The 12,552-nt window shown below is 48.3% G+C and overlaps 1 protein-coding gene across 1 annotated transcript in view; it reads left to right on the plus strand.

Annotated features, from left to right (window-relative positions):
- The window catches only part of G2E3 (G2/M-phase specific E3 ubiquitin protein ligase), a 168,745-nt gene that overhangs the window by 120,117 nt on the left and 36,076 nt on the right, over positions 1-12,552 (plus strand). The window contains exon 9 of the mRNA XM_030213686.1: positions 10,418-10,599. Coding sequence (XP_030069546.1) covers positions 10,418-10,599 — 182 coding nt within the window. The remainder of the gene's footprint in view (positions 1-10,417; positions 10,600-12,552) is intronic.

Genomic DNA, 12,552 nt, shown 5'->3' on the forward strand with positions numbered 1-12,552 from the left:
TTGCCCAGAGTCACAAGGAGCTGCAGTGGGAATCGAACTCAGTTCCCCAGGATCAAAGTCCACTGCACTAACCACTGGGCTATCCTCCAGACCATTATTAAATTGGACTTGGAGAAAATCCACTATTTCTGGATAAGCAGCATAAATGTTTTGTACTTTTTGGGATCTGCCAGGTATTTGTGACCTGGATTGGCCCTATTGGAAACAGGATGCTGGGCTTGATGGACCTTGTCTGTCTCAGTATGGCAATACTATGTACTATGATATGGTGAACTTTTGAAATAGATTTTTGTACTTGTAATTTGTGGGTACATTGAAAACAAATCTACTGAAATGATGCACTTCTTGTTGCTAATTCAGAATACATCTATTTTTACAGCACTGAAAGAGAACTTGTACTATGAAGCTGGCAGAATGATTGCAGTTCTCTAGTTCATGGTGGCCCATCACCCAGTTTTTTTTCCAGAACACTGTTTAATTGCCTTGTTTATGGGCCAGAACAAGTGGAAAATATAGAAGATCTCACAGACTATAAGTTGGCAGAAGTGTGATGAGGGTAAGTAGAAACTTTCTCTATATAAAGTAGTCACTGCTTTCTTTTGGTAATTGTAGAAACCATTTTTTTGTATTTTGTTTTTTTTTTTTAATTGAAACCATAAGATTCAAGAACAATGAATGAACTTAATTTTTGTTTGTTAGCAGAACTTAAAACTTGTACAGTTTTAGAAATTTTGCAGCATTTTGTGTAGAATTCCTCATAAAGGCCTGATCGTCACTGCCCCTGGTCTGACACCGCCAACTTTTTCTGCTCAGGCTTGATTCCCTCTCCCCAGCACTCCCCAAATTAGCTAGACATCAAACTGGATTAATTTCTCTCCCCTCGTAAGTTCAACTTCCAGTTTTCTCTGGTCCCCCCAGTTTCTCTTATCCATCTCTTTCTTAGACCTTCCTCAGCACAATTATTCCAAAGCTCTGTCAACCCCATCATCCATAAGAATAAACTATACTGGTCAGACTACCAATGGTCCATCTAGCCAGTATCCTAACTTCCAACAGTGGGCAATTCAGGTCACCAAGTACGTGGGAGATACTCAATTAGTAGCAACATTCCATGCTACAAATCTCAAGGCAAGCCGTGGCTTCCCCCATAGCTTTCTCACACTCTTCAGCACAGACCCAATAGCTGTTTTTTTTCTCCCTCTCCCTCCCTCCCTCCATCACATACATCTCCAGAGCCTCGGTCTCCCTACCCTCTTGTGGGTACTTATCCTCTCTGCAGAGTCCATGCTGCACTACAAAGTATTTCAAATATTTTGCCTTATCCTGAGCTAAAACCTTACAATCCAGGGGGAAAAAATTATTTTTTTTTTTTTTGGGGGGGGGGGGGCGTAAAATAAAATAACCCCACAATCACATATAAACAAAACTAGAATTTGTGCTGATTAACAGTGAGACATTTAAAGGGCTCTATACACCACCGCTGTAGCGTTGTTTGAATGGACTCTGACCACCTTGCCCTAAAGCCAAAGTTGTAGACTTGGAGGGCCAAATAAATTGCCCTGGTTTGTAAGCAATTGGTTGGTCAAGCCCTCTCCTGAGGAGACCGTCTGCTTGCATCATCTGTCTTATTTGCCCCCCACATACACACAATTGCTGAGACTTGCATCATGAGCCACCAGGAGGGAAACTCCAAGTCCACCTCTCTGCTGAGATGCGTTATGCACAGCCACCACATCAGGTTCCACTGAACTGTACCCATTAATAGCAGCTTCTTGGTAAATCTTGCAATTTGCAGAGATCACTATGAGAGAAAGGTCCTCTGCAGAGGTTGCGTCTGGGTGTGAGATTACACTTAACACTGGCGGAGGAGGGAGCTGCTATGTGTCAAGCTGCGTCCTCTTCCTTCAGCTCTCGAGCGCAGCTGAAGTATTGAATTGCATGGAACATCATAATACAATCTCAGAGTGGAGGAGGAGGAGCAGGCTGTTTTCCTTCACCTCTATCACTGTTAATAGGTTAGGTTCTGGGGTAAGAAATATTTGCAGTGGTTTGTTCCACAGCAGGTGTACCACAAAGGGAGGGTAGGGATAATAGGAGCTAACGTCTGGCAAGGGAAGGAGTCGTGCCAAAACTGAAGTTGCAGCCTCCTTGATGAGTGTAAAATTCTGCATACAAGTACCAAACTCTACAGAAAAGGGGTTATGTGCAAATCTACAATGCACAGGGAGTACATTGACACAGAGTCCTTAAGGGGCATTGGGGCCTGATGTGCACCAACCAGTGTTGATCTCCAGTCCCTCCCATTCACCCATGTCCAGCAATTCTCCTCTGATTCTGAGGTAACTTTCCGGTTCAGTATTTTGCCTTTCCACGCATAAGGTTGTAGCTCGTCTCCGGTCCTTGGAATTAGTGCTGTTATGATTGGTTAAGGTTATGAGTGTGTTTTGCACAAGTTTGTGTATAGTGTTTTGCAGAGGAGAGATTGTGTGTTGGCCTTACTGAGGTGCACCAAAACACCGAAAGGTCTTTGGAGCCTAAATTATGACACTACCACTTGAAAGATCTACATATAGAGCCTATGCTTTCTAAGGTCAACACTGGCATGGTATGGAAAGGGGGTGGGGTGGGGAATACTACTGGAGAGGAAGAGGGAGTGCTGGGTATAAAAAAAAAATAATCTATATATTCTCAGATGCTGGATTGATTTTAGGAACAGCAACTCAGACTTTGACTTGTTAATGGTTTTCTGTGTTATCATTATATTTTATTAGTTTTATAAACTTAATACAGACATAAACTGTTCAAGTGAAATACAGCCAGGCCATAACAATAAAGTTATTACAGAAGAATTATCTTTTAACATAGTTTAAACATTGGCTTCATTAGACCTCAATTATTAAGGAGAACGAGGGGGGGCAGGATTAAGTGAAGATTATTTAATGCAAACAATAATAAAGAAACTATGGCGTCGTTTTCTCATATTATGTCTCTAATGTTGTCTAGCTTCTAGGAAGGTCTTAAGCTGATCCGGTGTATAGTAAACATATTTTATCTGATTAACCTTAGACATTACACGGATATGCAAGAAGGAAAGAACCTCCTAAATCAAAATTTTAGACCTCATAGAAACGTTTCCTCTTTCTTGAGTAGTCTTGGGTCACATCGGGTATAGCCAAATTTTTTGGCCTCCAAACATATGGTTAGCTGATATAAAATAAAGTCTCATTATGAATTCAAGTCTTGTTGGAAAACAAAAGAAACTATCAGCGTCCCCCTTTCTGACACATTCAAGTGATTGTTCCAATATGGCTGTAACATTTTGCAAATCAATGGATTTTTCTCCCTCTGTTTTTCATGGTAGTTGGAACATAATACATTTTTGTTCAATGGGGGAATACTTCTTGAGGAAAATTAGATTTTCTTTTAAAAATCTGGTAAACATGTCCTGTGGAGAAACTCTAATAGTTGGGAAATTAAGCACCGAGGTTCAATCTCCTATTAAGTTTTCCATTTGTTCAATTTTCCTCTTATTTCTGAGTTTTCTTTTATACAGCCACCTTAAATTCATCTGTTTGTTTAGTCTCTCTCTGCAAGGCCTCTATTTCCAAAGAAACAATCTTGTTTAACCATAGCTATAGAGCTCTTTACTTCCTGCAGTTCAAGTTCAAGTTTTTACCTCTTCAGATGACTGCCATAAGGTTTTCTCCATTTCAAGCAATTTCAGCCAGATCTTACCCAGATTCACCTACGTTCATCCGCAACTGATGTTATCGCTGCAAATTCGGTTCCCTACGGGGCTCACCAGATTCGCCCTTCCGGGTTCCACTGGAAACCCCGCCCGACTCGCTGCAGTTGCTGGGTTGGAGGGATCTTGGAGCTCAGCGGAGGAGAAAGAGATTTTCAATTTCCAGCGTGGAAACCGCTCACCGGGATCACACGCTAAGGAACCAACCCGCTGTTCGAGAAATTGCGGGAAGAAGTGTTCTAAGCCTCTTCGCCGGAGTGGACGTCTCGGTAGGTAGGGGAACCCCCCGAATCGTCGCTTTGCGCTTTGTATGAGGCATATTTTTAGAATTTGCGTTTGTATTTGGCAAAACGAAGCTAGAGCTCACTTGACACCTCGCTCACGGCGCCATCTTGACACGCCCCCCCCTCGTAACGCCGGTTTTCTGTGTTATAATAACCCCTTCCTTAAACCCTTTCCTTCTAGTAAATGACAGAGAATTTTATGGTAATGATTAACCCTGCTGGACATCACAAGTGATTTTAATGGGCTTTTCCATATCATCATGCTGATCAATCCATAGACTGGTGGGTTGTGTCCATCTACTAGCAGGTGGAGATAGAGAGCAATCCTTTTGCCTCCCTATATGTGGTCATGTGCTGCTGGAAACTCCTCAGTATGTTCTCTATCTCAGCAGGTGGTGGTCACACACAGCAGCAGCTCTGGCTAGGTCTCCAAGCCTAATTTTTAGGTTTTGTTGAGTACCTGGGGTTGAGGGCTCTTCTTGAGCAAGTGCAAACCTGGTGGCGCCAGGTCCCTCCTTTTCTCCCCCCTCCCACTGGCTCCGTTAAAAAAAAAAAAAAATTTTTTTGACGTCCTTAAGGGCGTTTATTTAAACGTTTATTGCAGCTACTCACTGGTACACCAGTTCGTTACAGCTCGGAGCGAGAAGCAGGTAATTTTTACCTTTTTATAGTGGGCAGGGGGTTCCCCGTTCGATCTCCACGTGGCCTATGGCGTCGGAGGGCGAGGGCGCGAAGAATCGCTTCCCGGACCGCATGTGCGTGTACGCTGCTCGCCTCCGCCATCTTGGCCGGCCACTCTGCTCGGACGGTTTCTTCTTGGGCTGCCCTTGAGCTGGGAGACGTTAATGCCATGGCCGCCCTTGATTTGGGCGACGGCAAAAAAGCGGCCAAAGTTAAGCGCCGTTCTTCCCGCGCGGCTCCTTCGCGGAGTGTCGCGCCAGACGCCATCTTGGATGCGCAGCATGTTTCTCCCCCGCTCTTGCGAGCGCCGGTTGAGGGTGCGTCTAGGGCTGTGGCCCAGGCTGCTGAAGTGCACAGTCTGGGGGGTTTCTCCCCCGAGTTTATTTTGCTGCTGCATCAGGCCTTCCTTATGCAAAACGCTGCCCCTGCTCCCTTGTCTGATAAAGGGGTTGAGGCCCCCGGAAGTAAACGCCCTCGGGTGGATTCCCAGGCCTTAGAGGACGGTGTTTCCTCTGATGTAGATGAGGGCAGCGTATCTGAGTTCTCCCAACGGTCCTTTGGGGATTCCTTGGAGGAGACGGATTCCCGCTCGGATGGAGCGGATGACCCCTCTGCAGCGCGGATCTTTCGCTCAGAGGATTTGCCCAACCTGTTAGTGCAGGCCATGAGCATTTTGAAGATTTCCTCTCCGGAGGACGACTCTCCCTCAGCCCCTGTTGGCTCCGCCATTATGCTGGGGACGAAGCGCCCGCCTAGAACCTTCCACGTGCATGATGCCATGCACACCTTAATTTCGGCTCAATGGGATGTCCCGGAAGCGAGCCTCAAAGTGGCTAGGGCTATGTCCCGCCTCTATCCTTTGCCTGAAAGTGAACGGGAGGCCTTTCTTTGGCCTACCGTGGATTCTTTAATCACTGCGGTGACTAAGAAAACGGCGTTGCCGGTGGAAGGTGGCACGGCCCTAAAGGACGCCCAAGACAGAAGATTGGGGCCTTAGGTCCTTCGAGGGCTGCCTTAAGTTTGCAGGCCTCAGTTTGCGGCTCCTATGTGGCCAGGGCGTGCCTGACGATTGTGCAGCGGGCTTCCCCCTCGGATCCTTCCTTGAGGGCTGATTGGCCGGCCCTGGAATCGGGCTTGGCTTATTTGGCAGACTTACTGTATGATGTCTTGAGAGCCTCGGCTAAAGGTATGGCTCAGACAGTCTCTGCGCGGCGGTGGCTTTGGCTGAAACATTGGTCTGCTGACCACGCCTCTAAGTCCCGCCTGGCTAAGTTGCCTTTTAAAGGCAAGCTGCTCTTTGGGGTCGAGCTGGACAAAATCGTGACCGATCTCGGCACGTCTAAGGGCAAGAGGTTACCAGAGGTCAGGGCTCAGGCCAGTGCTCACCCCGGTATCTCCAGAGGACGGTTTCAGGAAGCCCGTCGGTACCGCCCGGGCAAGTCGGGCTCCTCTGCCCCCTCTTCCTTCAAGAGGAACTTCTCCCCCAAGCAGCATTCCTTTTGCAGAGACCGCCGTCCCGGAGGTGCGCCCTCCGGTCCTCCCCCAGGGTCTCGTACCCAATGACGGGGTCCTGGTCCATGGCCCAGTGCAGATTGGAGGACGCCTGTCCTCGTTTCGGGACGAGTGGACCAGGGTAACTTCAGACGCTTGGGTGCTGGAAGTCATCAGAGACGGCTACAAGCTAGAGTTCTGCCGACCCTTAAGAGACGGGTTTGTACTCTCTCCCTGCAAGTCTCCGGTCAAAGCTGTGGCAGTGCAGCAGACCTTGGACAATCTGATCCGCCTGGGTGCGGTCGTTCCGGTGCCAGAAAATCAGCTTGGCAAGGGACGTTACTCCATTTACTTTGTGGTACCAAAGAAAGGAGGTTCTGTACGGCCTATCCTCGACCTCAAAGGGGTCAATCGGGCCTTGAAAGTTCGGCACTTTCGCATGGAGACTCTCCGCTCTGTTATAGCGGCAGTGAAGGCAGGGGAGTTCCTGGCATCCTTGGACATCAAGGAAGCGTACTTGCATATTCCCATCTGGCCTCCTCATCAACGCTTTCTGCGTTTTGCAGTCCTGGGCCGACACTTCCAGTTCAGAGCCCTCCCGTTCGGGTTGGCTACTGCTCCGCGGACCTTCTCCAAAGTAATGGTGGTCATCGCGGCCTTCCTGCGAAAGGAAGGAGTACAAGTCCATCCTTATCTGGACGACTGGTTGATCCGAGCCCCCTCTTATGCAGAGTGCGGCAAAGCTGTGGACCGGGTGATTGCTCTTTTGAGCTCCCTGGGGTGGATCATCAACTGGGAGAAAAGCCAGCTGCGCCCGACTCAGTCCCTGGAGTATCTGGGAGTTCGATTCGACACCCAAGTCGAAAGAGTGTTCCTGCCGGACAATCGGATTGTCAAATTTCAGGCTCAGGTGGACCAGTTCCTAGTAGCCTCTCCGCTTCGGGCTTGGGACTATGTGCAGTTGTTGGGCTCTATGACGGCCACGATGGAAGTAGTGCCCTGGGCCAGGGCTCATATGAGACCACTACAACACTCTCTGCTGCAGCGCTGGACTCCGGTGTCGGAGGATTATGCTGTGCGCCTTCCCTTGGACCCAGCAGTGCGCAAGGCGCTGAGCTGGTGGCTGAAGACAGGCAAGTTGTCTGCAGGGATGCCTCTTGTGACCCCGGAGTGGATTGTCGTCACGACGGACGCCTCTTTGACGGGCTGGGGAGCCCACTGCTTGGGAAGGACAGCACAGGGGCTCTGGTCTCCTGCAGAGGCAAAGTGGTCTATCAACCTCCTGGAACTCAGAGCCATTCGGTTGGCGCTTTTGGAGTTCCTCCCGGTACTGGCGTTGAAGCCAGTACGGGTCCTGTCAGACAATGCCACGGCTGTGGCCTATGTCAACCGCCAGGGAGGTACCAAGAGCGCCCCTCTAGCCAAGGAAGCCATGAATCTATGCCAGTGGGCGGAAGCGAACCTGGAACAGCTGTCAGCGGCCCACATAGCCGGAGTCATGAATGTCAAGGCGGACTTTCTCAGTCGCCATACCTTGGATCCCGGAGGGTGGCAGTTATCGGCTCAGGCGTTCTTGGACATCACGAAGCGCTGGGGCCAGCCGAGCCTAGATCTGATGGCGTCATCGGCCAATTGCCAAGTGCCGCGCTTTTTCAGCAGAGGACGGGACCCTCGATCTCTAGGAGTAGATGCTCTTCTCCAACAGTGGCCGACACAGGAGCTTCTCTATGTGTTCCCGCCCTGGCCCATGTTGGGCAGGGTACTAGACCGGGTGGCAAAGCATCCAGGCCGAATAATCCTGGTGGGTCCGGACTGGCCCAGACGTCCCTGGTATGCGGACTTGATCAGGCTCTCAGTGGACGACCCTCTGCGGCTGCCAGTGGAGCAGGGCCTGTTGCATCAGGGTCCCATGGCGATGGAGGATCCCTCCCCCTTTGGTCTTACGGCCTGGCTATTGAGCGGCAGCGTCTGAGGAAGAAGGGTTTCTCAGACAAGGTCATCGCCACTATGCTGAGAGCAAGGAAGCGCTCTACTTCTACTGCTTACGCCAGGGTTTGGCGTACCTTTGCAGCGTGGTGTGAAGCAGGCTCACTTTCTCCCTTCACTGCTCCAATTTCTTCAGTGTTGGCGTTCCTGCAAGAAGGTCTGGAGAAAGGCCTGTCGCTCAGTTCCCTTAAAGTCCAGGTGGTGGCTCTGGCTTGCTTCAGGGGTCACCTGAAGGGTGCTTCCCTGGCCTCGCAGCCTGATGTGGTGCGCTTTCTCAAGGGAGTTAATCACCTACGCCCTCCTCTGCGCTCGGTGGTGCCTGCGTGGAATCTCAATCTAGTGCTAAGAGCCTTGCAGAAGCCGCCTTTTGAGCCCTTGTCGAGGGCATCTCTGAAAGACCTGATGTTGAAAGCAGTCTTTTTGGTGGCTATCACTTCAGCCAGAAGAGTTTCCGAGCTCCAGGCACTCTCATGTCGAGAGCCTTTTCTGCAGTTCACTGAGGCAGGAGTGACTATTCGCACAGTGCCTTCCTTCCTGCCCAAGATTGTTTCTCGCTTCCATGTGAATCAGCAGCTCTGTCTCCCTTCCTTTCGTAGGGAGGACTACCCAGAGGAATACTCTGCTCTGAAATATCTGGATGTGAGACAAGTCATCATCAGATACTTGGAAGTGACCAATGATTTCCGGAAATCGGATCATCTGTTTGTCCTGTTTGCAGGTCCTCGTAAGGGTCTGCAGGCTGCTAAGCCTACAGTGGCAAGATGGGTCAAGGAAGCCATTGCAGCGGCTTATGTGGCCGCGGGGAAGGTGCCGCCTATTCAGCTGAAGGCTCACTCCACTAGAGCTCAGGCGGCCTCGATGGCAGAGGCCGGGTCCGTCTCCTTGGCAGAGATATGCAAGGCGGCAACTTGGGCATCGGCCCATACCTTCTCCAGGCATTACCGCTTGACTGTGGCTGCTCGGGCGGAGGCCCGGTTTGGAGCTTCAGTGTTGCGGTCAGGGATTTCAATGTCCCGCCCTGGGTGAGTACTGCTTCGGTACATCCCACCAGTCTATGGATTGATCAGCATGATGATATGGAAGGTAAAATTATGTATCATACCTAATAATTTTCTTTCCATTAATCATAGCTGATCGATCCATAGCCCCTCCCAGATATCTGTACTGTTTATATTCTGGTTGCATTTCAGGTTCAAGTTTAGTCTTCAGTTCCTGTTCAGGAGGACTTCGTGTTCAAGTTTTTTCAATTGGATTCTTCAAGATTTGAGACGAGTTTGTGTTACAGTGAGCTGCTGCATTCCTCTCCCCTCCATTTTACGGGGCTGGATTGAGACATAAATTCTGCTGGCGCTCCCTCCCGCTTCGTGCGGCTGTAGGGCAGCTTTGTACTCCTCCCGCTTCGGCGGTGTTAGGGTCAGTCAGCTCCTCCCGCGGTTGCGGTTGCAGGATAAGCCAGATCCCCTCGCATCGGCGGGGTGGTGTCCCTCCCCCGCTCCGCGGGGATGAGCTGGACAGATTCCCCTCCCCCGTTTCGGCGGTGGTGAGCTGGGCAGAGTGTCCCTTTGTGGGTGTAATTTTCTAAGTGCTGAGTCCTGCGGATGGAGCTTGGATATCGACATACTGAGGAGTTTCTGGCAGCACATGACCACATATAGGGAGGCAAAAGGATTGCTCTCTATCTCCACCTGCTGGTAGATGGACACAACCCACCAGTCTATGGATTGATCAGCTATGATTAATGGAAAGAAAATTATCAGGTATGATACATAATTTTACCTTTACATATATTCAGGTCCATATTTTGTACCAGGGGCAATGGAGGGTTAAGTGACTTGCCCAGAGTCACAAGGAGCTGCAGTGGGAATCGAACTCAGTTCCCCAGGATCAAAGTCCACTGCACTAACCACTGGGCTACTCCTCCATAGACCATTATTAAATTGGACTTGGAGAAAATCCACTATTTCTGGGATAAGCAGCATAAAATGTTTTGTACTTTTTTGGGATCTTGCCAGGTATTTGTGACCTGGATTGGCCACTATTGGAAACAGGATGCTGGGCTTGATGGACCTTTGTTCTGTCCCAGTATGGCAATACGTATGTACTTATATGATATTGGTGAACTTTTGAAATAGATTTTTGTAAACCTTGTAATTTGTGTGTACATTGAAAACAAATCTACTGAAATGATGCACTTCTTGTTGCTAATTCAGAATTACATCTATTTTTACAGCACTGAAAGAGAACTTGTACTATGAAGCTGGCAGAATGATTGCAGTTTCTCTAGTTCATGGTGGCCCATCACCCAGTTTTTTTTCCAGAACACTGTTTAATTGCCTTGTTTATGGGCCAGAACAAGTGGAACCAACTATAGAAGATCTCACAGACTATAAGTTGGCAGAAGTGGTGATGAGGGTAAGTAGAACTTTCTCTATATAAAGTAGTCACTGCTTTCTTTTGGTAATTGTAGAAACCATTTTTTTTGTATTTTGTTTTTTTTTTTAATTGAAACCATAAGATTCAAGAACAATGAATGAACTTAATTTTTTTGTTTGTTAGCAGAACTTAAAACTTGTACTAGTTTTAGAAATTTTGCTGCATTTTGTGTAGAATTCCCTCATAAAGGCCTGATCGTCACTGCCCCTGGTCTGACACCGCCAACTTTTTCTGCTCAGGCTTGATTCCCCTCTCCCCAGCACTCCCCAAATTAGCTAGACATCAAACCTAGGATTAATTTCTCTCCCCTCGTAAGTTCAACTTCCAGTTTTCTCTGGTCCCTCCCCAGTTTTCTCTTCATCCATCTCTTTCTTAGACCTTCCTCAGCACAATTATTCCCAAAGCTCTGTCAAACCCTCATCCATAAGAATAACTATACTGGGTCAGACTACCAATGGTCCATCTAGCCCAGTATCCTACTTCCAACAGTGGGCAATTCAGGTCACCAAGTACGTGGGAGATACTCAATTAGTAGCAACATTCCATGCTACAAATCTCAAGGCAAGCAGTGGCTTCCCCCATAGCTTTCTCACACCTCTTCAGCACAGACCCCAATAGCTTGTTTTTTTTTCTCTCCCTCTCCCTCCCTCCCTCCATCACATACATCTCCAGCTTAGCCTCTGTCTCCCTACCCTCTTGTGGTACTTATCCTCTCCTGCAGAGTCCATGCTGCACTACAAAGTATTTCAAATATTTTGCCTTATCCTGAGCTTAAAACCTTACAATCCAGGGGGAAAAAATATTATTTTTTTTTTTTTTGGGGGGGGGGGGGGGCTTAAAATAAAATAACCCCACAAATCACATATAAACAAAACTAGAATTTGTGCTGATTAACAGTTGAGACATTTAAAGGCTCATATACACCACCGCTGTAGCGTTGTTTGAATGGACTCTGACCACCTTGCCCTAAAGCCAAAGTTGTAGACTTTGGAGGGCCAAATAAATTGCCCTGGTTTGTAAGCAATTGGTTGGTCAAGCCCTCTCCTGAGGAGACCGTCTGCTTTGCATCATCTGTCTTATTTGCCTCCCCCCACATACACACAATTGCTGAGACTTGCATCATGAGCCACCCAGGAGGGAAACTCCAAGTCCACCTCTCTGCTGAGATGCTGTATGCACAGCCACCACATCAGGTTCCACTGAACTGTACCCATTAATAGCAGCTTCTTGGTAAAATCTTGCAATTGCAGAGATCACTATGAGAGAAAGGTCCTCTGCAGAGGTTGCGTCTGGGTGTGAGATTACACTTAACACTGGCGGAGGAGGGAGATGGCTATGTGTCAAGCTGCGTCCTCTTCCTTCAGCTCTCGAGCGCAGCTGAAGTATTTGAATTGCATGGAACATCATAATACAATACTCAGAGGTGGAGGAGGAGGAAGCAGGCTGTTTCCTTCACCTCTATCACTGTTAATAGGTTAGGTTCTGGGGTAAGAAAATATTTGCAGTGGTTTGTTCCACAGCAGGTGTACCACAAAGGGGAGGGTAGGGATAATAGGAGCTAACTTCTGGCAAGGGAAGGAGTCGTGCCAAAACTGAATAGTTGCAGCCTCCTTGATTGAGTGTAAAATTCTGCATACAAGTACCAAACTCTACAGAAAAGGGGATTTATGTGCAAATTCTACAATGCACAGGGAGTACATTGACACAGATTCCTTAAGGGGCATTGGGCCTGATGTGCACCAAACCAGTGTTGATCTCCAGTCCCTCCCCATTCACCCATGTCCAGCAATTCTCCTCTGATTTCTTGAGGTAACTTTCCGGTTCAGTATTTTGCCTTTCCACGCATAAGGTTGTAGCTCGTCCTGTCCTTGGAATTAGTGCTGTTATGGATTGGTAAGGTTATGAGTGTGTTTTTGCACAAGTTTGTGTATA

This window comes from Microcaecilia unicolor, chromosome 9, assembly GCF_901765095.1.
Source record: "Microcaecilia unicolor chromosome 9, aMicUni1.1, whole genome shotgun sequence".
In the NCBI taxonomy this organism is placed as follows: Eukaryota; Metazoa; Chordata; class Amphibia; order Gymnophiona; family Siphonopidae; genus Microcaecilia; species Microcaecilia unicolor.